Source organism: Scheffersomyces spartinae, assembly GCF_019049425.1.
Source record: "Scheffersomyces spartinae strain ARV_011 chromosome Unknown scaffold_8, whole genome shotgun sequence".
In the NCBI taxonomy this organism is placed as follows: domain Eukaryota; kingdom Fungi; phylum Ascomycota; class Pichiomycetes; order Serinales; family Debaryomycetaceae; genus Lizanozyma; species Lizanozyma spartinae.
Window position 1 is genome coordinate 232,168 of NW_025065055.1, and position 23,480 is coordinate 255,647.

General features: G+C 37.4%; 10 protein-coding genes and 1 non-coding gene across 11 annotated transcripts; 7 read left to right on the forward strand and 4 right to left on the reverse strand.

Annotated features, from left to right (window-relative positions):
• Positions 1-871: 871 nt before the first annotated feature.
• RNA1 (GTPase-activating protein) lies at positions 872-2,128 on the forward strand (the record flags this gene model as incomplete). The annotated part of the gene is made up of 1 exon (XM_043195539.1): positions 872-2,128. One exon carries the CDS (start codon positions 872-874, stop codon positions 2,126-2,128), a length of 1,257 nt encoding a protein of 418 aa, XP_043049712.1.
• Positions 2,129-2,351: 223 nt separating this feature from the next.
• RAD50 (MRX complex DNA-binding subunit) lies at positions 2,352-6,245 on the forward strand (the record flags this gene model as incomplete). Its single annotated transcript, XM_043195540.1, has 1 exon — positions 2,352-6,245. One exon carries the CDS (start codon positions 2,352-2,354, stop codon positions 6,243-6,245), a length of 3,894 nt encoding a protein of 1,297 aa, XP_043049713.1.
• Positions 6,246-7,632: 1,387 nt separating this feature from the next.
• Positions 7,633-10,233, forward strand: MRD1 (RNA-binding ribosome biosynthesis protein; the record flags this gene model as incomplete). The annotated part of the gene is made up of 1 exon (XM_043195541.1): positions 7,633-10,233. The coding sequence occupies one exon, from the start codon at positions 7,633-7,635 to the stop codon at positions 10,231-10,233; it is 2,601 nt and encodes an 866-aa protein (XP_043049714.1).
• A 104-nt stretch (positions 10,234-10,337) lies between these two features.
• KQ657_004876 lies at positions 10,338-10,409 on the reverse strand. Its single transcript has one exon. It is a non-coding gene; the product is annotated as a tRNA-Glu (tRNA).
• A 145-nt stretch (positions 10,410-10,554) lies between these two features.
• Positions 10,555-11,523, forward strand: VPS29 (retromer subunit; the record flags this gene model as incomplete). Its single annotated transcript, XM_043195542.1, has 1 exon — positions 10,555-11,523. The coding sequence occupies one exon, from the start codon at positions 10,555-10,557 to the stop codon at positions 11,521-11,523; it is 969 nt and encodes a 322-aa protein (XP_043049715.1).
• Positions 11,524-11,547: 24 nt separating this feature from the next.
• KQ657_004878 (CCR4-NOT core subunit) lies at positions 11,548-12,220 on the reverse strand (the record flags this gene model as incomplete). The annotated part of the gene is made up of 2 exons (XM_043195543.1): positions 11,548-12,143; positions 12,217-12,220. The coding sequence occupies 2 exons, from the start codon at positions 12,218-12,220 to the stop codon at positions 11,548-11,550; spliced, it is 600 nt and encodes a 199-aa protein (XP_043049716.1).
• Positions 12,221-12,451: 231 nt separating this feature from the next.
• KQ657_004879 (uncharacterized protein) lies at positions 12,452-12,903 on the forward strand (the record flags this gene model as incomplete). The annotated part of the gene is made up of 2 exons (XM_043195544.1): positions 12,452-12,459; positions 12,750-12,903. 2 exons carry the CDS (start codon positions 12,452-12,454, stop codon positions 12,901-12,903), a joined length of 162 nt encoding a protein of 53 aa, XP_043049717.1.
• A 632-nt stretch (positions 12,904-13,535) lies between these two features.
• Positions 13,536-14,117, forward strand: KQ657_004880 (uncharacterized protein; the record flags this gene model as incomplete). Its single annotated transcript, XM_043195545.1, has 2 exons — positions 13,536-13,628; positions 13,878-14,117. The coding sequence occupies 2 exons, from the start codon at positions 13,536-13,538 to the stop codon at positions 14,115-14,117; spliced, it is 333 nt and encodes a 110-aa protein (XP_043049718.1).
• A 225-nt stretch (positions 14,118-14,342) lies between these two features.
• On the forward strand, positions 14,343-14,942 carry HBR1 (nucleoside-triphosphatase; the record flags this gene model as incomplete). Its single annotated transcript, XM_043195546.1, has 1 exon — positions 14,343-14,942. One exon carries the CDS (start codon positions 14,343-14,345, stop codon positions 14,940-14,942), a length of 600 nt encoding a protein of 199 aa, XP_043049719.1.
• A 122-nt stretch (positions 14,943-15,064) lies between these two features.
• HMX1 (Hmx1p) lies at positions 15,065-15,910 on the reverse strand (the record flags this gene model as incomplete). The annotated part of the gene is made up of 1 exon (XM_043195547.1): positions 15,065-15,910. One exon carries the CDS (start codon positions 15,908-15,910, stop codon positions 15,065-15,067), a length of 846 nt encoding a protein of 281 aa, XP_043049720.1.
• An 895-nt stretch (positions 15,911-16,805) lies between these two features.
• On the reverse strand, positions 16,806-18,410 carry KQ657_004883 (uncharacterized protein; the record flags this gene model as incomplete). Its single annotated transcript, XM_043195548.1, has 1 exon — positions 16,806-18,410. One exon carries the CDS (start codon positions 18,408-18,410, stop codon positions 16,806-16,808), a length of 1,605 nt encoding a protein of 534 aa, XP_043049721.1.
• Positions 18,411-23,480: the final 5,070 nt, after the last annotated feature.

Sequence of the window (23,480 nt, forward strand, 5' to 3'; positions counted from 1 at the left end):
CTGTCATTCGTTTACTCTCACTTTCGATTATCTGAGACTTAATCTTACATGCTGGAATAGTATTATATCAAGTAGTAAGGTTCAAGCACAACGACTAGTACTATGAAGACTTAATAAACCCTCCATGATAACTACTGCTAAGATCATGTTCTCGGGATGTCATAATTCTCTAATGTAATTTGAGTAGATAGACCGTTGTCATGCCATCTACAAGATTACACCGTTACACCGTACAAGCACATTTCAATCAGCTAAAGCTCATATATTCATTATGTACAGACATCGATCGCCATTATACCGCTATATACATCGACGTTTCTCCCTTATAGTTGAGGAACCATCATGTCCATCAATGGCGATTGGATAAAGGCAACACCAGCAACAAACAAAGCAGCGTTCAAGCCAATGATGTAAGCTGGAGACTTCTTGAACTTTTGGAAACTGGACTCTTCAGGAGCCTGACTTGGACCTCTACCTGACATTGTTAATAGACTAAGTTTAAGGGGAACCGTAGTAGTCTTCTTTAACTTTAAGACTAGCCCGAAAATTTTTCGCTGACAATTTGAGATCCTATCCTGTGATTACGTAAGCAGCAGTAGTCAGCCAATAATTGAAAGTTAATACCAACTAATACAAAATAAGTCAAAGATAATTATCTCAAAGACTATATAGGACTATCTTGCGCTAATAGTTGGCTTAAGGATCCAACGTTTCTCCGAAATCAATGTATAATAACGTCTGTAGTGAAGTTATAATTAGTTTAGTCGTGCATAAACCATTCATTACAATGTAAACCATCACAAGTACTTCACCATACAAATGAGTACCCTCCGAAGCCTTTACATTTAGCTACGTATAATTGATCTACAGAATGGTTTCTGCCACCGACGCTCAGTTGAACATCCCCGCTGAGGAAACGTTTTCTATTGCCCACAAGCAGTACAAGTTCAATGGACTTGAAGACATAGCTTCGGTGCTAGACGACTTGAAGAAGAGAACAAACTTGAAGAAGGTGGACTTATCAGGTAACTCATTGGGTGTTGAATGTTCCAAGCTTCTTAGTGAAGCCCTTGAAGCTCATAGGGATACTTTGGTTGAAATCGACTTATCTGATTTGTATACAGCTAGACTTAACACTGAGATCCCTCAATCATTGTCATATATTTTACCTACTTTGGTCAAGTTCCCCAACTTGATTAAGATCAACTTGAGTGATAATGCCATTGGGTTACAGGCCATTGAACCTGTTGAGTCTTATTTGGCTGAAGCTGTTGCCTTGCAACACTTGATTTTGTCTAATAACGGGATGGGCCCCTTTGCAGGTGCGCGTATAGGTACTTCATTGTTCAAGCTTGCTAAAGCTAAGGCTGACAACGGTATTACCACCTCTTTAAAGACTTTTGTATGTGGTCGTAACAGATTAGAAAACGGTTCTATCAACCATTTGTCTGTTGGTTTAAGAAACCATAAGGATTTGGAAATTGTCCGTTTGTACCAAAACGGGATCCGTCCAGCTGGTATTGCCAAGTTGGTTTCTCAAGGTTTGAGTCATAACTCCTCTTTGAAGGTCTTAGATTTGCAAGATAACACTGTTACCACCGTTGGTGCTGACCAAATCGCCATATATTTAGGTAGATGGCCCAAATTGGTTGAAATAAACTTCAATGACTCCTTGTTGAAGCCCCGTGGGTCTTTACTTGTCTCCAAGGCATTATCTGAAGTTGAATTACCTCTTTTGAAGAGTGTGAGATTGCAATACAACGAATTAGAAGCTGATGCATTGGAGGTAATAGCCACTACTTTGTCTAAGGGCAAATTGCCCAAGTTGACATTATTGGAATTGAACGGTAACCGTTTTGAAGAAGAGTCTGAATTTGTTGACCAGATCAAAGAAACTTTTGAAACTAGAGGAGAAGGTGAATTGGACGAGCTCGATGAACTTGAAGAAATTGACAGTGATGAAGATGAGGATGACGATGAAGATGATGACGAATCTCAAGACGCATTAGAGGAAGACTTGGACTTGGACCAACTAGAAAAGGAATTGTCAGGTTTAAGTGTTGACGAAGGCAAGGATGCCTCCGTTGATGATCTTGCTGCAGAATTGAGTAAGACCCATTTGAAATAGATAGTACTATATATTTCATAATATATATATATATATATATATATATGTATATAGATGTAGCATAATAAATTGATTAGGTATAAAATAGTCCCCGATGCTTACAACAAGCACCAACTGGCCTCAGTAAAAGTTGCGGGTAACATGTTGGCGATATTAACACCACTTTTACTTTAATTGTTGCACCAAAAAATATCAGTCGAATTATTTCAATAAACAACAACCAATGTCGAGTCTATACAAGCTCTCAATTCAAGGGATTAGATCTTTTGATACCAATGGCTCGGAAACTATTCAATTCGGATCACCTCTTACTTTGATTTGCGGTCAGAATGGTTCAGGGAAGACTACTATAATTGAGTGCTTGAAGTACATTACAACCGGTGATCTCCCCCCCAATTCCAAGGGAGCTGCATTTATATTGGATCCTGATGTCTGTGGTCGGAGTGTGGTGAGTGCCCAGGTTAAGTTGGCCTATGTGAACATGAAAGGTAACTCTATGATTGCCACTCGAACAATGCAATTGACGAAGAAACGTGGTGGACGAGGGACAACTACTGGCCACACGTTTAAGACTTTGGAAGGTAACCTTACAATTATTGATAAGAACCAAGATAAAAGGGCCCTTCTGACCAAATCATCCGAATTGGACCTACAGATCCCCCGTTCATTGGGCTGTTCAAAAGCTATTCTAGACTACGTGCTCTTCTGCCACCAAGATGATAGTCTCTGGCCCTTGAGCGAGGCCAGTGTCCTTAAAAAACGGTTTGACGAGATCTTTGAAGCATCAAAGTACACTAAAGTCTTGGACTCGTTGAAGTCGATTAATAAGGAAATGACTCAAGACATCAAACTTCTTGAACAAGGTGTAAACCACTTGAAATTGGATTCAGACAGGGCAAAACGCATTAAATACAAGCTTGAGCAAACCAACGATAATGTAGAGGCATTAATGGAAGGTATTGTGGAAGTTAAGTTAAAGATAGAGGAAAAAGAACATGAAGCAGAAAAGTTGTTCAACACAGCTCAGGATTATGAACAAACATTGGCAGAATATGATGAAATTAACCATACAATAGCAACTTTAACAAAACAGTTGGAAAGAATCTCCAAATCAATGGAGTTTTTAACTGACATGAGTGATGACGAGTTGCTTAACCAACGTAATAACTTTGAGGAATTGAATGAAGGGAAAAAGTCACAAATACAAGTATTAAAAGAAAAGTTCAAGACAAGAAAGGCCGAAATTGAGCAATTGATGGCGAATTTGAATAAATTAATTCGGTTGGATGGGACATTAAGAGCAAGAGAAAGTGATTATGAAAATAATTTAAAATTACTTTTGACCTTGCACAACGAAGAGTCTTTGGAATTAGCAAAGGAAAAGCTTTCAAAAGAATGTACGTTGTTGGAGAAAGAACATAGTAACTTCCAGGCCGCAAGCAAGAAGGAAGAAACGGAGAAGAGAACATCCCTTCAGAAAACTCTTGATAGTATCCTTAAAGATAAACAGAATGAGGAATATGCAAAACTGGAATTGGCTTCTCTTACTGATAAAATTGCAATATCCAAGAAGCAATTGGGACTTTTCAAGACGAAGGTTCAAGATCTTGATCTTATGAAAACTGAACTTGAAGCATTGGAAAAGCAATTGAATGAAAGAAAGTCAAAGAACGAAATTGCTATAATTGATAAAGAGATTGAATCTTCGAAGGGAATATTGGCTTCAAAGGAAATAGAAATCGAGGAGCTCAACAAAAAAATCTCCATCACAAACAAACAATCAGGTATCCATTCTCGTATTGCATACCTTAAGGAGCAGAATCAGATGAAGCAACGAGCACTTGATACCATATTACGTCAAGAAGAAGAACAAATCAAAAGCATTTTGGGCACACCTTTAGATTATAAGCAATGTCAATCTCAATTGCAAAAGATTCAAGAATCAAACAGTTCAAAGTTGGAAGCACAATCGAATGTTGTAAATAACAAGCTAAACGAGTGGCAGAATGTTCGAACATTCAAATCTGCTGAAGAGGAAAAGCTCTCACTGTTGAACAAGCAAATTCAAAAGAACAAGCAAATTATTATGAAGGCATCCTTGAGTGAAGAAGATATTAATGATTATGAACATCTTATTCAGGAGTTGCAGGATGATTATAATACTACTTACGAAAACATGAACACTGCAGATTTATCAATCCAGTTCAAAGTGAAAGCAATTGAAATTGCCGAGAAGTCCAATCATTGTCAATTATGTCAGAGACCTTTTGATACTCTTGGATTACGGAAGTTCATTACTTCACTTAAAGAATCACTTGAAGACACCAATTTGAAGGAGAAGCTTAAGACTCAATTCAACGAAGCTAAGCAAGAGTTGGAGTCTGTAAAATCTGTCAATAATAATGTACTCCAATATAGAGGTCTTGTGAGTGAAGTCAACCTTTGCAAAGACCAATTGCAAAAGCTTCAGAGCGAGGAGATCACTACAAAGGCCGCCTATGACAAAGAGATTGAGTCATTAAATGAGCTAAAGAATATATCACTGTCCACTGATGCTATTAGTGAAGTAATTGGGAACATTACTAGATTTTACGGTGAACTAGGAAGTAATGAAGCCCAGATCAAAGAGCTTAATGATGAGTTGAATGATTATGGAACAAACAACTTATCAATTACTGAATTACAAAGTCGGCAAACACTTTTACACTCTGAAAGTAAGGACTTGCGTGAGGCGGTTGAGGAGAAATCCGAATCTAAGTATCGGATTATACGTGAAATTGGGAGGATTGAAAATAAAGTGAAAGATAATAAACTTGAAGTTAGTGAATTGGAAAAGAAAATTGGGGACATCAAAAATTTAGAGACTTCGGTTAAGGAAATGGAGTCCAAGATAACGGAAACGAAAACAAGAATTGATGAAATATCCAGTAGTCTCAGCAAGTTAGAAGAAACAAAGTCTAAAGAATCTTTGGAGTTGAACGCCGTTATTGAAAGAAATAATCTGAAACAGAATGACTTGTCGAGTGTTCTAGAGAACAAAAGATCTCTTCTCAAACGATTCATTGGTTTGTATGACGATGTTAAGTTGTATGAAGCTGAATATAAGAATCAACTTGAAGAGAATAGAGACCAAATAGTAATGTTGGAGAGGGATGAAACAAAAGGTAAAGAAGAACTTGGTATTCTTGATAACGAAATAAGGAAGTTAGAAACTGAAATTGCCCAATCTTCTAAGGTTCAACATAATATAATTGTGAACATTGACTATAGGGAGACCGAACGTGATATTGAAATTAACAAGACACGTTTATCGTCTATTGATATTGAAAGTGCAAAGAACAAGAAGGAAAGATATCAAAGGCTTTCCAAAGCATTAAGAGAGGAAATCTCTTCATTGCACTCCGATCATGCTGGGAAATTAGGGGAGGTGAAGGTTTTGAAAGATCAAGTTTCAAATTTGAAAAAGGAATTAGACACAGAGTATAAAGATGTTGATAAGAACTTCCATGAAGAATGGGTTAAGTTGCAAACCAATATGCTTGCTTCCAATGATATTCAAGTATATTCCAAGGCTTTGGATAATGCTATCATGAAATATCATTCCATGAAGATGGAGGACATTAATAAAATTCTTCAAGAGTTATGGACTCAAACATACAAAGGAACTGATATCGATTCCATTGCCATCAAAAGTGACGTAAATTTACAGAACAAGGGGAACAGATCATACAATTATCGAGTTGTAATGAATAAAAACTCAGTCGAATTGGATATGCGTGGGAGATGTTCAGCAGGACAAAAGGTTTTAGCCTCAATTTTGATTAGATTGGCTTTAGCTGAATGTTTTGGGACAAACTGTGGGATGATAGCATTAGATGAACCAACCACTAACTTAGATGCTGAAAATTCCGAAGCATTGGCTATTGCTCTTCATAGAATCATTCAAATTAGACAACACCAGTCCAATTTCCAGTTAATTGTCATTACACATGATGAAAACTTCCTTAGTCATATTAATGGTGACCAATTTGCTGATCATTTCTTCCGAGTTCAACGGAATGAGAACCAACGATCCAAGATCTTTAGACTACCAATTAGTCTGATACACGGAGAATAAAGGGCCTTCAATTCTCTTGAGTTGAAACCAGTATGAAATTTTCAATATCATTGCATAAGGATACCATTGGTGAAGCCAATTGAGTTGGTGTTGCTAACATTAGTGCCAGTGGATTAAAAGTTGATTCATTTGAGGACAGGTTTTGCATTTTTTGCAATAGTTTATCCTTTTCCAGCCATACTTTTTCTAACCATTTCTCCAATTTCTTACGTTTTAAAGGTATTCTAGTGATCATTCTGGTTTTGACATGAATGTTTATTACGATTTTATGTCTTGAAGCAAAGATATCTATCAAGGTCACAGGTGTATCTGTTTGTAACATTGATTGGTCTTTGGATCTTGGTATTTTTTGGTAACTAATGGTTATATCGTACAACTTAGTAAGCTTGAAATCGCCAGTTGAATGCATATATTGTACAGCATTATAGAGGGCAGAAAACCTGGGATATAGAAGATTGTCAAACACTGGAAGGAAATACTTTTCGCTATGTCTTGTTTGGAGGAACTTGTTAGATGGTGTAAAGATATTTATTTCAGGAAATAGGACCACCCATTCAAGGCTTTTCTTCTGAAATACTTTTGATAGAGTAGAATTATTCAAGGAATCTTCCAATTCCCAATTTTCATCACATTGCATCATGTTGAAGAGGATCTTTAATGATGGCATTCTCCATAAAGAGAACCAAGTGAAAAAGTTAACCCTGGGTGTCCAAAGCAGTGAATCGGAAGAAGAATACTTGAAATCTTTATCCTGAACAGATACCTTTGCCAAATATGTCATTACAATATAATCCACTAAGGATTGATGATTGGAAATCACTAATGAAGATTCACCTTCAAGTTCGTCTCCACTAATCGCGAACTCAACTCCATTAACATACATCAAATAGAAACAAAAGTTCCAGAATTGATAGGAGATTAACCTTTTGATGCTTTCAGAGGTTTGTGGTATTAAGTACGCTGCTATGGAACATACTGCCGATAACTTTTGGTATTGCCAAAGGTATGTCAGAAGGATAAAGAGCGCAAAGTACCCTTTGAAGCGGGCCCAGAGGTCTCCGTATTGGAGCAGATGGGGCGTGGTTACACCAATATGGTCTAATAGTTCCATTGGAGGTGTGTGTATGTTTGGTGTTAGACGGTGGCGGCTATCATCCATATTGATATGAGTTAACCGATGATAATGATATTGGCTGCAACTTTGTGCGAGTGTATTTGTGATCGAGAACTGGGTTTTGTGTCGGTTGCAATCCAACTCCTTTTGTGTCACTTATGAAAAGGAAAAACTTGAGATGAGGTGGAGCAGATTGGAGTGAGGGTCTCTGCCTTAATTCCGGCTCATCTTAGTGAATAACAACAAGGAGGAGAAAAGATATCATTTCAGCAAATGTCGCGTTTGATAGTCAAGGGGTTGCCCCAGTATTTGACCGAAGATCGTTTGAAAGAGCATTTCACTCAACGGGGAAACGTTAGTGATGTAAAACTTATGAAGAAACGGAATGGAGAGTCTCGAAGGTTTGCGTTTGTTGGGTACAAATCGGATGCTGAAGCCGAGAAAGCGGTTAGATTTTTTAATGGGTCATTTATTGATACTTCTAAAATCTCAGTAGAAGTTGCCAAGACGTTCTCTGATCCCACAGTGCCGTTATCTGTTCGAGACAAGAAGAGGTTGATGTCGCAGAGATTGGCAGAAACGGAGGATAGATTGGTGGAACAGGAGGAGAAGCTAAGGGGGAAAAACAATCAACAGAGGAATAAGAAGTCCAAAATTGATGAAGAAATAAATAGTAATCCACAATTGAGAGAGTTTATGGATGCCATGAAACCTAGTGCTCAAACTCAGTCGTGGGCCAATGATGGATTAGCTGATGGCTCTGGAGCTCCAGGAGTCAAAGAATTAGAGGACGCCCTTGATGAAGGTCACAGCGGAAAGAGGAAGGAAGTATCGCAGTCTAGGGATAATGACGTAGCCCTAGTTCCTGAGAACGAGAGTGACGACGAATACGAAGACTTTGGGAAGAAGGTGAAAGAAAACCAGGAAGATTACGAGAAAGGAGAAGATGAAGAGGAGGAAGAAGAAAAAATGATATCTTTAAGTGAGTTACCCCTGGACTCTAAAATAGCAGCCGATGAAAACGTTTCTGATATGGAATGGTTGAGGTCTAAAAGGATTCGGATGAAGGAAAACGAAAATCAACAAGAAAAAACAGATAAGCCAAACGATCACAGTACAGAAGGGCATGAAGTTAATGAAGGTATGGACATTGACAATGTCGAAGAAGAAGAAGAAGAACAACAACAACAACCTGTAAAGGGAATCCAATTAACACCAGAACAAGAAAGTGCAAGCAAGATTGCTGAAACCGGAAGACTCTTCATTAGAAACATTCTTTATGATGCTTCCGAAGATGAGTTTAGAAAAGCTTTTGAGTTGTTTGGAGAGTTGGAAGAAGTGCACATTGCTATTGATACCCGTACCAACAAATCTAAAGGGTTTGTGTACATTCAATTCAAGAACCCCAATGAAGCAGTCTCAGCATACAGGGCCATGGATAAGCAAATCTTCCAAGGAAGAATTCTTCACATTTTACCTGGTGAAAAGAAGAAAAGTCATAGATTAGACGAATTTGACTTGAAAAATTTGCCCTTAAAGAAGCAAAGAGAATTGAAGAAGAAAGCTGAAGCCGGTAAGAGTCAATTCAGTTGGAACTCATTATTCATGAACCAAGATGCCGTGATGGAATCTGTTGCATCCAAATTAGGAGTTACGAAAGCACAATTGATAGATCCTCATAGCTCCAGTTCTGCTGTTAAGCAAGCATTAGCTGAAGCTCATGTCTTAGGAGATGTTAGAAAGTACTTTGAAGATAGAGGAGTTGATTTAACTCAATTTCAAAAGAAAGAACGAGATGATAAAATCATTTTGGTTAAGAACTTCCCCTTTGGAACAACAGCAGAAGAATTAGGAGAATTATTTTCAACATATGGCCCTCTTAAGAGAATCTTAATGCCTCCAGCTGGAACTATTGCCATTGTTGAATTTGTTGATGCACCAAGTGCCAGAGCTGCATTCACAAAGTTGGCATACAGAAGATTCAAAAAGGGTATAATTTATTTGGAAAAGGGTCCCAAGGGTCTCTTTATCAGAGAGCCCACCAAAGCAGAATCATCTTCAGCAGTCAATTCTGAAGTTAAGGATAATTCAGTGGTGGTGGCTGCTGTCACTGCTGACGATGTATTGGGGACTTCTTCTTCGAAGGAAGTTGAAGAGACAGAAGTTATTGAAGGTCCTACCGTTTCAGTGTTTGTTAAGAACTTGAACTTCTCCACCACAACTGCACAATTAGGAGAGTTCTTTAAAGGTTTACCTGGGTTTGTGGTTGCTACTGTTAAAACCAAGAAGGACCCTAAAAATTCTTCTGCATATCTCAGTATGGGTTTTGGTTTTGTTGAATTTAAGACAAAGGAACAAGCAGAAGTAGCCATTAGAACTTTGGATGGTAAGACTTTGGACGGTCACAAATTGCAATTGAAACTTTCCCACAGACAAGGAAGTTCCACCGGAAAGAATAATAATAATAGCAGTAATAATACTCTGTCCAAGTCCAACAAGCTTATCATCAAAAACTTACCATTCGAAGCCTCCAGAAAGGACGTTTTGGAGTTGTTTGGATCTTTTGGTCAAGTCAAGTCCGTTAGAGTTCCTAAGAAGTTTGACAAATCTGCCAGAGGGTTTGCTTTCGTTGAATACACTTTGACCAAGGAAGCAGAGAATGCCATGAACCAATTAGAAGGTGTCCATTTGTTAGGAAGAAGATTGGTTATGCAATATGCTGAACAGGAATCTGAAGATGCCGAGGCTGCCATTGAAAAGATGACAAGAAAGGTTAAGAAACAGGTGGATACTCAACAAATGGCTGCTGCCAGATTAGCAGGAAAGGGTAAGATTGATTTGGAGGAAGAAGAAGACGATGACACTCCATTTTAGTATAGCATTTAGTTATTAATATTAAAAAAGTAGCATAAAACATTGATCATAATAGGACATACTCTCCTCAACATGAAAAGCTCTTCATATGGTCTAGAAAAAAATTCCGATACCGGGAGTCGAACCCGGGTCTGCTCGGTGAAAGCGAACCGTGCTAGCCGTTACACTATATCGGACAATTGTTATTAAAAAAGTTGCAGAGTATAAAATATCAAAAAGATTATTATCACGTGAGAAAACTTAACACCAAAAGTGATTATATACTTTTTACATTTAACTTATGTAAGAAACATACCTACTTATTTCATTAAAGTAACCACCATGTTTATTCTTGCAATTGGAGACTTTTTCATACCTGATAGGGCTATTGATTTGCCATTCAAATTTCGTAAGTTATTGAACCCCTCTTATGGCACCTCCACCAGTAACAATAATAAGAGTGTCCAGCCAGCACACTCTAAGATCGGCAAGGTGGTTTGTTTAGGGAATATCATCAATTCCAACGAGACATTGAAGTTTCTTTATGACCTATCACCAAGTTTCAATCTTGTTCGAGGTGAATTTGATGATCCTAATATAATCTCTCAACAACTTCAGAACATCAGTGGGAAGAAAGGCAACAGTTCTTGTTCCACCATTCCCTTGTACTCGACTATAAGTGTTGAAGGCTTACGAATTGGGTTCACCAACGGGTACCAGGTTCTGCCACGGAATGATCCCTTGAGTTTATCGGCCTTTGCTCGTGAGGCCGACGTTGATATTGTCATTTGGGGAGGTACTCATAAGGTGGAGGCATATACTTTGGATGGACGGTTTTTTGTGAATCCTGGTAGTGCCACTGGAGCTTATGGGTTTGACTGGCCCGATGAAGAAGAAGAAGAAGAAGAAGAAGAGGAGGAGGATGAGGAAGCGGAGGAAAAGGATCAGGAAGAAGCTGTAGATAACAAAGTTGAAGAAGAGCAAGACAAAACATCCACGAAGTCGAAAGAAGAAGAAGAAACTGAACAAACTGAACAAACTGAACAAACTGAACAAACAGGACCAAAGGAAGTTGAACAAGCAGAACAAACAGAAGAAGAGCCTGAAGACGATGAAACGTCTTCTGATCTCAATGAAGAAGGAGTTGAATTAACAGAATCTGATATGAATAAATTGATTGAAATGAAGTCTTCGATCCCATCCTTCTGTTTGCTTGATATCCAAGGTATCACTTGTACCCTTTACATCTATACGTATTTGAACGAGGGGATAAAAGTTGATAAGGTTACGTTCGAAAAGGAGAGCAAATAAACACCTTTACATTATTGTATTAACTTATGCCTGAACCAGTGAATAGTGAAGAACAAACTCTTTACGGATTTTCTCCCAATTGTGTGGATCAAAAAAGATATATACACCTCTTTCCACATCAGGTCCTATAAGAGTGGGTTCCACATTACTATCCTTTGTTAACCATACTTGGATGTCCTTGTGATATCTCCAGTTCCTGGCCACTAACTCACGTGCAGCATATTCTTGTAAGGCATCTCGAGGTTTGGTATAAAAAATATAGAACAATGTTTCATCTGCAAATTGTTGGATTCGGTTATCACAAGGTCCTGGAGGAGGATTAATGTTTTGAATCAGTTTAGGAATGCTGAAATATGGTTCCACTTCACTTCTACTTGTTTCTGACCATGGACTCAGTAAGTTCTTGAGGATCTCTGTTTCTCCTGTGATATCGAGTCCAAATTTGGACAAATCTTGGCCAATGGCAAATGTGGTGGCGTCTGTTTGTTCCATACGAACTAAACCAGTGAGTCCCTTTAGACCGAATCCTTCTAATTGATCATTCTCATTCTCATTCTCATCACCATGATTTATTCGATTGATGGAATCAACTGTTGGTGCCAAACCTGGTGGTGCTTGAACTGTAGAGAATTATAGTTAGTATTTACGTGTCATATTTGGTACCTCAAATAATAAAAATGACCTGTCACATACCCATTCTATATATATATGTATGTGTATCTGAAGGTTGTCATCATATGTTGGCTTGTTCTTATTTCAACATTAAAGTGTTGTTATATGGTAGTCACACTACCGACATAAATGAGTATTCATTTGGTACATACACGAATCGTGATGCTAATTGACTCAACTTTAACTTAACTTGACTGGATTGACTGAACTGTATTAATGACTTCTTCTTCTTCTCTTCCACTGGACTCAATAGAACATGAATGGGTCTGCATGTGGTGGCGTAAACAATTCTACTCAATTAGGCTATTATTATTCTTATTTGGTGGCAATGTGTCTTGCAGTATTCTACTCAGTTTAAAATAGACATAAGACTGAATGCCCCCACATTCATTTCTTTCAGTAATTTGTATGAGAACAAGACTCTTACTATCAGCAATCATGTCATAAACAGTAATAACTCGTGCCAATATTATTCTTGCTGGCGAGTATCCAAGATGCGGCAAGAAGTGAAATATTCTTAAGATAAATGAAGAGGCGACCTTTAACTGCATCAGTCCTAAAGATATTGCTATAGAGAACAAGTGTTTCAATAAGGAAGGAGATTTTGACAAAGATGAGGTAATAGATTTACATGATGTTGAACTTAATAAGAGCGAAAGAATTGTTCAATGGGATTGTGAAAGTGATAGAGTCTCTCAATCTATTTGAATTGACTGTAGTTCTCGCAAAGATGCCGGGTGAGGAAGAAGAAGACAATGAAACTAGTTGCAAACACTTGATAATGGCGGCAAAATCTGAGGCAGTTAAAGATACTAAGAAGAATGTTAAAATGATCTCAACTTGGTTCCAGGACTGGAATAAGACTTTTCGCATATTGAACTGTGTTGTTGAAAGTGATGAGATTTTTTTTTTATAAACTGGTTTAATCGTGTCTAAACTAGTGCATATTTGGCAACCAAATGATGATCTTTAGTAATATACGTCGTTTGGTTTATAATATTTAATGGAATCTATGCATTATTATCATACTAGTATATTATTCAGAACATATCGGTAAACACACTACTTTCCTTTAAATATACCAAACTTTTCGCAGCCAATTTTCTTGTAACTGTTTCTTTAAGTAAACGAGCTCTTTGTATCCGATAGTGTACTTAAGCGAAAGTCGTACTATCAGGGTGTTGCTACATTGAAGGCTAATACTTTAACTGGTGGTAATAATTACGGTGAAGTCTATCTATTCAGTCAAAATGGCAATTGTTAATTCTGACTCACTTGTCAATTGAACTTTTAACTTATGAGGGGACCAAAACCAACATTATGACATTGATACATTCAAAATGCAGGTAGCCAAAGATAGAAGAACACGGAATAATGAAGGACAAAAGCCAGGAAGTGGTAAAACAAGACATTGTAAAGCCATCTGTGCTAAGGTAATAAGGAGTCATATAAACGTTTAAGCGTTTTAGAATTTGCAAAAGGAACGCCTGTATTATAAGCCAAGATGCGGTGTCAAATACGTATGTCTTCAAAGAAAAGAAATTACGTCTAAGGATTGCGCTCTATTTATGAGAACAAGGAGGGAGCATTATCAATTGAGATATTTGTTTTGATACGGTTATTATGATGTCGATTGATTTACTTGTGGTGTTAGAAACTGATGACAGTGTTATTTCTGAAAGAAAAGAGCGTATGAAAATGATAAAATTAAAGGGTCTTTGAACTCCATGATTAAGAGAATTTTACCTGAAGAAGATGAAGAATTTGCAAAGAGGAATATAATATTGAAATCAAATGTTACGGAAGATCTCGACAATATTGTGGATACAATAGTGGATAAGATCATAGAAAACAAAGATAATTGGCGTGATAGACCTGCTAAAATTGAAATCTTTACTAATGGAGAGTGGCAACGAGAATAGGCGTTCTTGGGAGGTGAAGAATATGATCGGAAGATTTAGATTATCTTCATTATCATATGCTGCATATAAAAGTTTAATTACGATAAGCTGGATTTATCGATTTACATGTTTTGTTTGAGTTTTACACTATCTTGATTCATACACGACTACAATATACTCATCTCTTGAGTTAACTAAAGGGAGCAAGCTACCGTATTGTCGTTTAGCAATACAAACATAGTAACTATGACAGTAAGATACAGACCCAATATTATCATTACTGGTACACCAGGATGTGGTAAGACGTCGCATTGTGAGGCGCTTATTTCTGGGTTAAACAACGACGATTCCTATTCCCATATTAATGTTAGTGACTTTGCTAAAGAGAACAAGTGTTTTGAAAGCTACGATCAAGTGTTGGACACACATGTTGTCGATGAAGACAAGTTGCTTGATTTGCTTGAAGTAGAGTTGGAAAAGGGAGGAAGAATTGTTGATTGGCATTGTTGTGATGTGTTCCCTGAGCGTTTGATTGATTTGGTTGTAGTATTGAGAAGTGATAACAGTAATCTCTTTGACAGATTAAGTAAACGAGGATATAATGAGATCAAACTACAAGAAAACTTGGATTGTGAGATCATGGAAGTCATTTTGAACGAAGCACGTGAAGGTTACCAACCAGAGATAGTCATTGCCTTAGAATCAAATAGTGCGGAAGATATGGATGAGAATGTTGATCGTATATTAGCATGGATAGATAACTGGGTTAAGGATCATCAAGACGGAGTTACCAATGAGCTAGATCCTGATTTAAAGGCAAAGTTGGAAGCAGAAAGAGATGAGTAAAAAAGGATATAGCTAAGGACAGTTTAATTTATACTCCAGACCAATAATTACTACTGGTTCCGCGTAATTCTCGGAACGATTAATGGGCAAATTCCTCACACTAAAAATATTATACCTATACTCTACTTAAAGTATCTTCTCCCGTAAAACACAAGTATCAACACCACAATGATGATCAATAAATAGTTACTATTGTTGGCCAATTGATATGATATTTTCCCTCTAAACTTTTCCAAGTTATGTCTTTCGATTTCAGAAATACAATCAGCATTCCGTTGGAAGATAAGCTGTGATTCGCTGATGATCTCAAGCTTCTCATCTTCTGTCAAATTGTTTCTTGTCAAGATCTCATAATCCCGCTTATAGATCAATCTTAAGAGCTGCTCATCTTCCACGTCAAAGGTAAACAAATTGCCACCCAATTCCAAAAAGTTATCATGGGAATGGCCATCCTTCCGGGGGAAAAGACCAGCAGCCTTAACAATAGAACTCCGGAACACTCTACCTCCTGCAAACAACGCCAAATACATAACATGCATGTATGCTAATAAAAGGTAGGGTTTCTCAGCAGTCACAGTTCTAATATGGTCAACAAATTTGATCTGTTCAGACATTATGGGCTCAATAAACTTCTCCTTATGGCCATCATAAAAGTAAAGCAAATCTGCTTCACATCTTTCCTTTCTAGCGATTTCTGGCTTCCATATCTTTTGTAAAATATCAGACCATTTGGTCTTCCGGGCAATCTCACGAGCAAGACACTCTTCAATAGTGGCAAACACATGATAATAACTCTGTAACCCTTGTCTATATATTCTGGGATCTCTTAATGCAATGGCAAACTTAATCGTCATCATTTTGTCTATCTTATTGTGGGCAGCTCTGGTACTATGGTTGATTCTGTTACCTAATGCTCCCACATCATTGGCTAAGGGGAGGATCTCGGACTCTGCAAGTTTCGTGCTCATTATGGTGGTAATAATAATATTGTTAACTAAAGGTGTCTCTTTATTGAGTTGAAGAGGAACAAGAAGAAAGTGGTATTAAAGGGGTTTTTAAGGTATCCTGAGTCAATAATATACTATACCGTAGTTCGGACGACCGATAAGTCCGAGCCCAAGATGAGATTGGCGCTTTTGTGTAACAACTCGGTGATATCGGTTTTCGGCAAAAGATCGTATCATTCCTATACGAATCAGTGACATCAAATATAAAATTGGCTGTTTCTATTCTGCGTCAGTATAAATGAGGGTTGCATGCGTATACACTTGTCGGTTACACACATATCTGTAGTCGTGTTTTATCTGAATATTGGTGTTCTGGGGCTCAGAATACTATATTCAAGCAAATCTGGAGTTGTGTGTGGGGACACTGAACAACATGGAAATGTTCGGGGAGCTTGCACAATCGCCCGCACATGATAAAATAAGGAGAAGGTTATTATTTATAACAATTTGCTTCAAAGTCATACTATAAGAAAGTTTCTCCTTATGAATGTAGATAGAGATTTTTCACAAATTTAGTTATAACGGGTAAACTATTGCTATTTATACACATGGACTTGTGTCAAATGCTGAGACATGATAAACAAATTTATCTCTTCTTGTTAATTCATTGTGATTGATGTAACATTGCAGCATGTATGTACATAAGTTCGGAAAAATACCACTTTGATGCATAGATTAGCGATCGCGACATATACATACTACATTGAAAAATGAAACATTTAAAGAAATTATAGCATATACATAAAATCATTATACAAATTAGTAGGCATAAAAATGCATTGGGAAGTCTAAAAAAGGTTAGAACGTTACCAGAAGAGTTCTAACCCTTTTTGCTTAAAGCAGACGGACACTTTTTTTAAACACTACCCTTACCAGAAAAGCTGTCAGTGTCGTGAGCCAAGACAACATTGTGAGCATACTTTTCTCTGGCACTGGCATCAAAAACTTGCTCGACTTCTTCCAAAGTGTAACCAGAAGTTTCCACAAAGAAGAACCAGACAACAGCAAGCATAACCGCGTTAACACAACAGAAAACAATGTAGTACTTCCAGTCAATGGCATCCATAGCAACTGGGTTAACAAAACCGTTGAAGATCAAGATAACCATTGTAAGGAATGTCATAATGTTCAAACCCTTAACTCTGTGAGAGTAAGGCAAGATTTCGGTAACGTACAAATATGGCACACCATTGGCACCAATGTCGTAGGCACAATAATATAAGAAGATCATAGCCAAAACACCATTAGCCAAACCCTTGTCCTTGAAATCGTTCTTTTGGTTCAAAGCAGACAAAATGGTCCAGATAATGTAGAAAAGCATCATTAATCCAACACTGGTCAAAAACATATGTCTTCTCTTGAAACGGTTGACCACAGATGCAACAAAAGCGGAGATAACAAAGTTGTAAATCATCAAACAACCATTGATTTGCAACTGCCTAGTTGTGGAAGTGATACCAATGGAATTCAAAACCTTGGACAAGTAGTAAGAAACTAAACCGTTACCGGAGAACTGAGTAAAGACACAGATAGAAGCAATCAACCCCAATCTCTTTCTAAATCTGCCGTCGGTAACAAAGTCCATATAGGAAGAGTTTTGGGTGTGGGCAGCATCGTCCTTGATTTGGGCAGCAAATTCATTCAATTCGAACTCAACAAAGGCAACGTCTTTAGGATCAGTAGAGCCACCAATGTGGTACTTCGTCAACACTGCTCTGGCCTTTTCGACTTGATCTTTGGCAACGTAGTATCTTGGAGATTCTGGAGCCCATATCATCAAGACTGCTTGGATGAGTGGGATCAAACCTTGCATATAAGATGGAATTCTCCATGAGTGGCCACCGTCGTGCAAGTGTCTGGTACCATAAGTAACCCAAGCAGCAATGATAGCACCCAAATACCAACAAACATTGTAGAACGTAGTAGCGACTTCTCTGTGGGTTGGGTAAGCCAATTCAGCAATCAATGTAGCACATACAGCACCGGCACCTGATCCTAATCCAATAATAATACGAGAAGCGAGGAAGAAACCGTAGTTAGTAGAAACACCTTGTAAGATAGCGCCGATAACAGCGAAAGATTGACTGAAAATAATGGTGAATTTTCTACCAAATTTATCAGCCATCCAAGGAATATAAATGACAGCAATAAGGGCACCAAAAATAGTACCGTTACTTAAGGCACCCAAAATTGAACCGGTTGGGTTACCCATTTTGGTGTGCCATTCAGGCAAAGATTGCAAACCGTTCAACATGGAAGAATCGTAACCGTTATTGGTGGAAGCCAAGGTGATGACAAAAATTTGCCAGTTTAAGAAACAAAGGTAAGGAACATTCCACCAACGTTTACCTGTTCCATTACCTTCACGCATGGAAGCAGCCAAATTATCGACTCTTTGATTTTCTTCAGCAACCTCAAGATGTTCCACCTCGGATTTTCCGAGTTCTTTAAGCAGAGACATTTAGACACGGATTAACTAATCTGTAAACTTTTATGGTGGTTATGTAAATGTAATTAGATTTGATTAGTTAAGTAATTTTAAAAATGAAATCTTTCAATCTCAAGAGATTTACTCATATTATATACTTTCCTGATTTGCTCCTACAGCCTTACTTCTGATGTGAAGTATGGAGTAAAGCCCCACTAATTTAAACCGGACAAATCCAGTTCCTACAAGTAAACAATGCGTGCAATTGATACAATCTAAAAGAAGTCACAGTGTTAAAGGGACACTAAAATGCATGATTTGCATCCACCACTTAGAACGAGGTTTCCTCTCCTGGAACTCTAACTGCAAGTCGGTACTAAATTTTGGAGGACTCCCCGTCAAATTATCCTAGTCTAAACAAAATTAAAATAATTAAACAAAAAAGAAAAAGAATTAAAACGCACCCCACAAGATAGAATCTGCGTAAAGGTTTGTGATTTTTCCACACAACAGAGTTTTTTCCGTTAAGCCTCCTCTTGTTTGTTGAAACTCAAAACTGTATGTTCGAGATGTCTAATGGAGCGCCTGTCATCCTTTGAGGCAAATTTCGGTTGATCAAACGCAAGTTTGATATGATTTGTTGTTCAAGAATTTTATTATTTCTTAACTAAAAGATAGTCAAGGTCATAAAGCTGTTGTTTCGGAATATGATTAGCCTATTCCTATTATTGACAGAAATCGTCATGCAGAACGCCTATAGTAGTCTATTTACCGATTTTGCTGTGCGATTTACGATTCCTAATTAGGAATCAGTGACCGTCCGCATAACCTGACAATAGGTAAGAGTGCTCTATTGGGATTTCTAAGGCCTGTAGTACGTGAATGGAGAACGCTTAATAGCGGGGCTCAGGTATAATTGTACCCATTTAGATTTTTGTCTGATGATCAAGATTTTCCGCCGACAGACGTTATTTTAAATGGAATTAGGCTATACCACCTACTGCTATCTACTTGTCCCTACTGGTATACCTTAACTTATACTAAGGTACTTCAATATTTGGTGATGTTACTATTCGTTAATAAAATTGGTAAGGTTAATGGAATAATGTAAATAGTATACTACTTTGTCGGGAAATGTAAAGATTTTCTTCTTAACGAAGTTTATTTGGTGTTTTAGGAATGACAATATGTGCTAATAAGTTCTTTAGAAGAGAATACCAGTAGTCATATTATTATATCCATTGTCTTGCTGTTGTACCAATATTCTTAGTGTACCAATACTCTTAATGTACCAGTACTCCTAATATTAACAGATTTTTTTACTACATTAAATGAATCGAAAGAATCTTAATTGTAAGCGACTGCCATACTATTATTGACTAATCTGCTGATATGAAAACATACTAAGTGTTATTTGAGAATTCTCTTGACTAAGCGTAGACCTCACAAGCAAAACATTAGACAAGATTTCCATAGATATATCATCCGTAGCTAGCACAGTACCCTTTAGGCATGGTAGACATTAAATATCTGGTTAACGCTTGTCTCTTACCTATTACTTCAACTTTTTCATTGCCAAGCTCTTTATCCGGATCAAGCCCTTTTTCCCCGTTACCCATTGAAACCAAAATAGACTATCTTAACAACGAAAGTTAATAGAACAAAATTTGAATGAGCCATCGTCTATGCGATTCAAAATCATCAGAGCTTAAAGTGTTTAAAAGAATGCATCCGTTCTAAACAGTCGGATTTTATATAACGTCCTAGGTTTTGAATTATGACGGTTGTCCAAGTAGTAAAGGTAATCAGCCTTAGATTTATAAACGGGAAAACTGCATCAGATCCTCAAATGTTTTATAATAATTTATGAATAGATTCGTCTTAACACAGCTAATGCTGTCAGCTTCAGGTTTTCTTGAAATCAGCTTATTTTCTCCATCGAAACTTGAACGTAAGTGGGTCGTAACTGTATAATGGCCAATACCCAGAGAAAACAAGTTTCCTTTGAAAAGCATATGGAGAAAGTATATCGATGCTTGGATTTCATTGAAAGCAAAATAATACTAAATTAGATTTGTTAAAAATATATAAACAAACGAATATACAATCCGCAGAAAACATTAAAGAATTCTCAGAGGCTAAACGCCAACCTAATAATTTAGATGAAAGTAGAAATATTTTTAAAAATATATATTAGCTGTTAACAAAGGTTTAATGCAAGGTTTCTTATTATTTGTATTAAGTGAAATATTAATATTTGCTTCATTATTCTGAGCTTATTTATATTCAGCTTTAAACCCTTCATTTGAAATAATTTGCTTACTTATTAAAATATTTTCAAAATATTCTATATATTTTAATATATTTCCCCGTAAGGTTAATTTATTCAGAGATAAAGAAATTATATTTAATAATGGTTTATTTTTAAACCGTAGATACCGTTAGAATAAGCACTAACAACGAAAGGTAAAATAGAAGATATTTCTAAATCAAAAAATACCAACTTACCATAGGAAACAACCTCGTTATCCTTTCGTACAATCGAGATTATGAATAAGAAAAAACCCCCATAGATGATAAAATCATTACTGACGCACGTCGTAATTAACCCATCTCAAGTAACTCGTTGCAACGGAATAAAAGCTAAGTACTCATATCGTAGTTCATGGAATGTAACTCCGCGTCTTTCCTTCCAAATCTATTGGTCTGCTTTCAGATTGCAGCACTATTCTTTAGCTTCAAGGTACTATTGACATGTATTTTCTTAAGATTCTAAGTATTATGGATATCAAGTTCAAGTTGGGTCATATCACTACCTCCAGTGCGGTCAGTTGCGCCTCAATAAATGTTATTCTATGCTCACGAAATTAAGATAATTCTATGAATTCAAGCATCTCTTAATGTTAAGATATAATTATATTATACCCTTTAAAGTTGGAACTAGTTAACTTAACAATACCCTCCAGCGGGCCCGGCGATGTCGAAGTACGTCCTTAAAACTTGGAAAATGTCAGTTGATAAGCAAATTTTGTTAATAAGCTATCGTTAGAGACATTCTAAACCATGCATAATTAGAAGTCTTCGCAGTAAATAACTTCTTGCAGCCGTCAGTTACCATGAAGCTTGTTCATTGTATAGACGGGATATTTATCATGTAATAGTCATATTTTCGTTAGACATAACTACAAGGTTGCAAACCTCATGTCGTATGTTCTCCCCCTCCACCCAAGGTTAATACCCCATGTCACTCCAAGGAACTTACTCCACCATGTGCCCGAACCGTTGTGGCTCGGTTAACTCGGTATACGTTTGATGAACCTGAAACAGGACAAAAACAACCAAATCAGACAAAAAATAGTTGGTTGGTCATTCTGTCTAACCATGTTCCCAAAAATACGACATCAATTAATGTAAAGCCCTGTCAAAGCCAGCTTTCCCCGCCTATGCATTGCAAGTGAACTTGATGATATTGAATATCGCAACCTTCCACAGAAGAGCACGCTACAGACACAAACCTGAGCTTGACTTATTTGGGAAGTCATACCTAAAATCTGGGGTACATACAGTTTTTTGCGCGTTCATGCCTAATTTGGAGATCCACCCGAACTACCCCAGATTGATTGTCTTTGAATGTTCTAAGCTTCTTGATATACAAACGTGGACTATCACCAATCATAACTAGAGGTTATTGTTCTGCACGCAGAGACGCAAAATTGGATACCATCAAAACCACCAGGATTATTCTTATGTATTCCTTATTGTTGCCGTCATACGTGACATGAGTGTTAAACAATTGAAGGAAGAAATTACCCACCCCTCAATTTGCTTCTGTTTGAGGTTTCTTATGTTTCAGAGGCATTTTCGCACTTAGTCAACGAGATCAAGGCTCTATTACTCGTGATTCGGTCTGCAATGATGGTTGTACAGATACGAAGTATGCGTCAGGAGCCCACTATATTGAAATGCGCATGGTAATATAAAGAAAATGACTGTAGTGTTTTTGCACCCATTTAACTCTTAGTAAATCTTGACAAAGTTCAGCAGACTAACCAGTGCATATCTTGAAAGGGCAACACTGACCTGTACATCGGTGATCTAGTGATATTTCCGTCTGAAGACAAAACAAGACTTAGTAGCCCCGCACTATTTTCCTTTGTGCTATGGTAGTATGTAAGGAGCCATTTAATAGGTGGATCTGGTCTAATCGATTCTTGCTACCCTTAGCAGCAGCGTTTCCGGAAGTGAAAACCCGTGAGTATCTAATAAGCAAACACAATACTAACACAAGTTAAACTTTTGTATCAGGATAAGACGATATTTGAATCTAATCGCAACAATAGAGCTATATTGACATCATCAAATTAATTGATCCTTGAAGGGCCAATGGAACAGCAGAGTGCTCGTTTTTTTGGGTATCTGTTTCTTGCCATTTTTGAGGGGTTTCGGTGACACCGTACAATACGGGGAACAGGGTAAGGTTCCCTTAACCGGCATTTACCCCTCCATATGTCCCAAGGTCCCTACATATTGAAGCACGAGTTGAATCGAGTCTATTGAAGTGCACTCGCGAACTCCACTTCTTATTGGCTTCATTCAAAACTGAAGCTGATTTCTTGCTAGCCATCTTTCGATTTTGAGATCCAAATTTGGCAATGAGACACATCATTCAGGAATGTTGGATAGTCCTCGTGAGGATCGTATTATGATAGACAAATACCTTTATTATGGGCCAGGAAGTCCATAATAAAGGTTGCATAACGAAGTTCAGCTGATTCTATCCGATTTAAGGCATTTTCATTCTTAATGGCAAATACGATTTAAGATACCATCAATGCATATGGAGAGGCTTTTTGTTCTTGAACGGCTACTTGTTTACACCTAGAATACAATTATCATAGTAAGTGTCTTCTTTACTTGTGTTTGGTTTGAACGCGCAAAGTTCAAATCGCTCCGTTTGATAGGCACAAGAATAGCTGCAACTCATAGTTCAATTCATAAATATTAAATCCGCTTCCTTTATGATTACTCGTACGGTTGGTGGCTGTCTATGACGAACATTATTTTCAATGTTAACTAGATTCGTCTTTCAAATGAAAGTACATG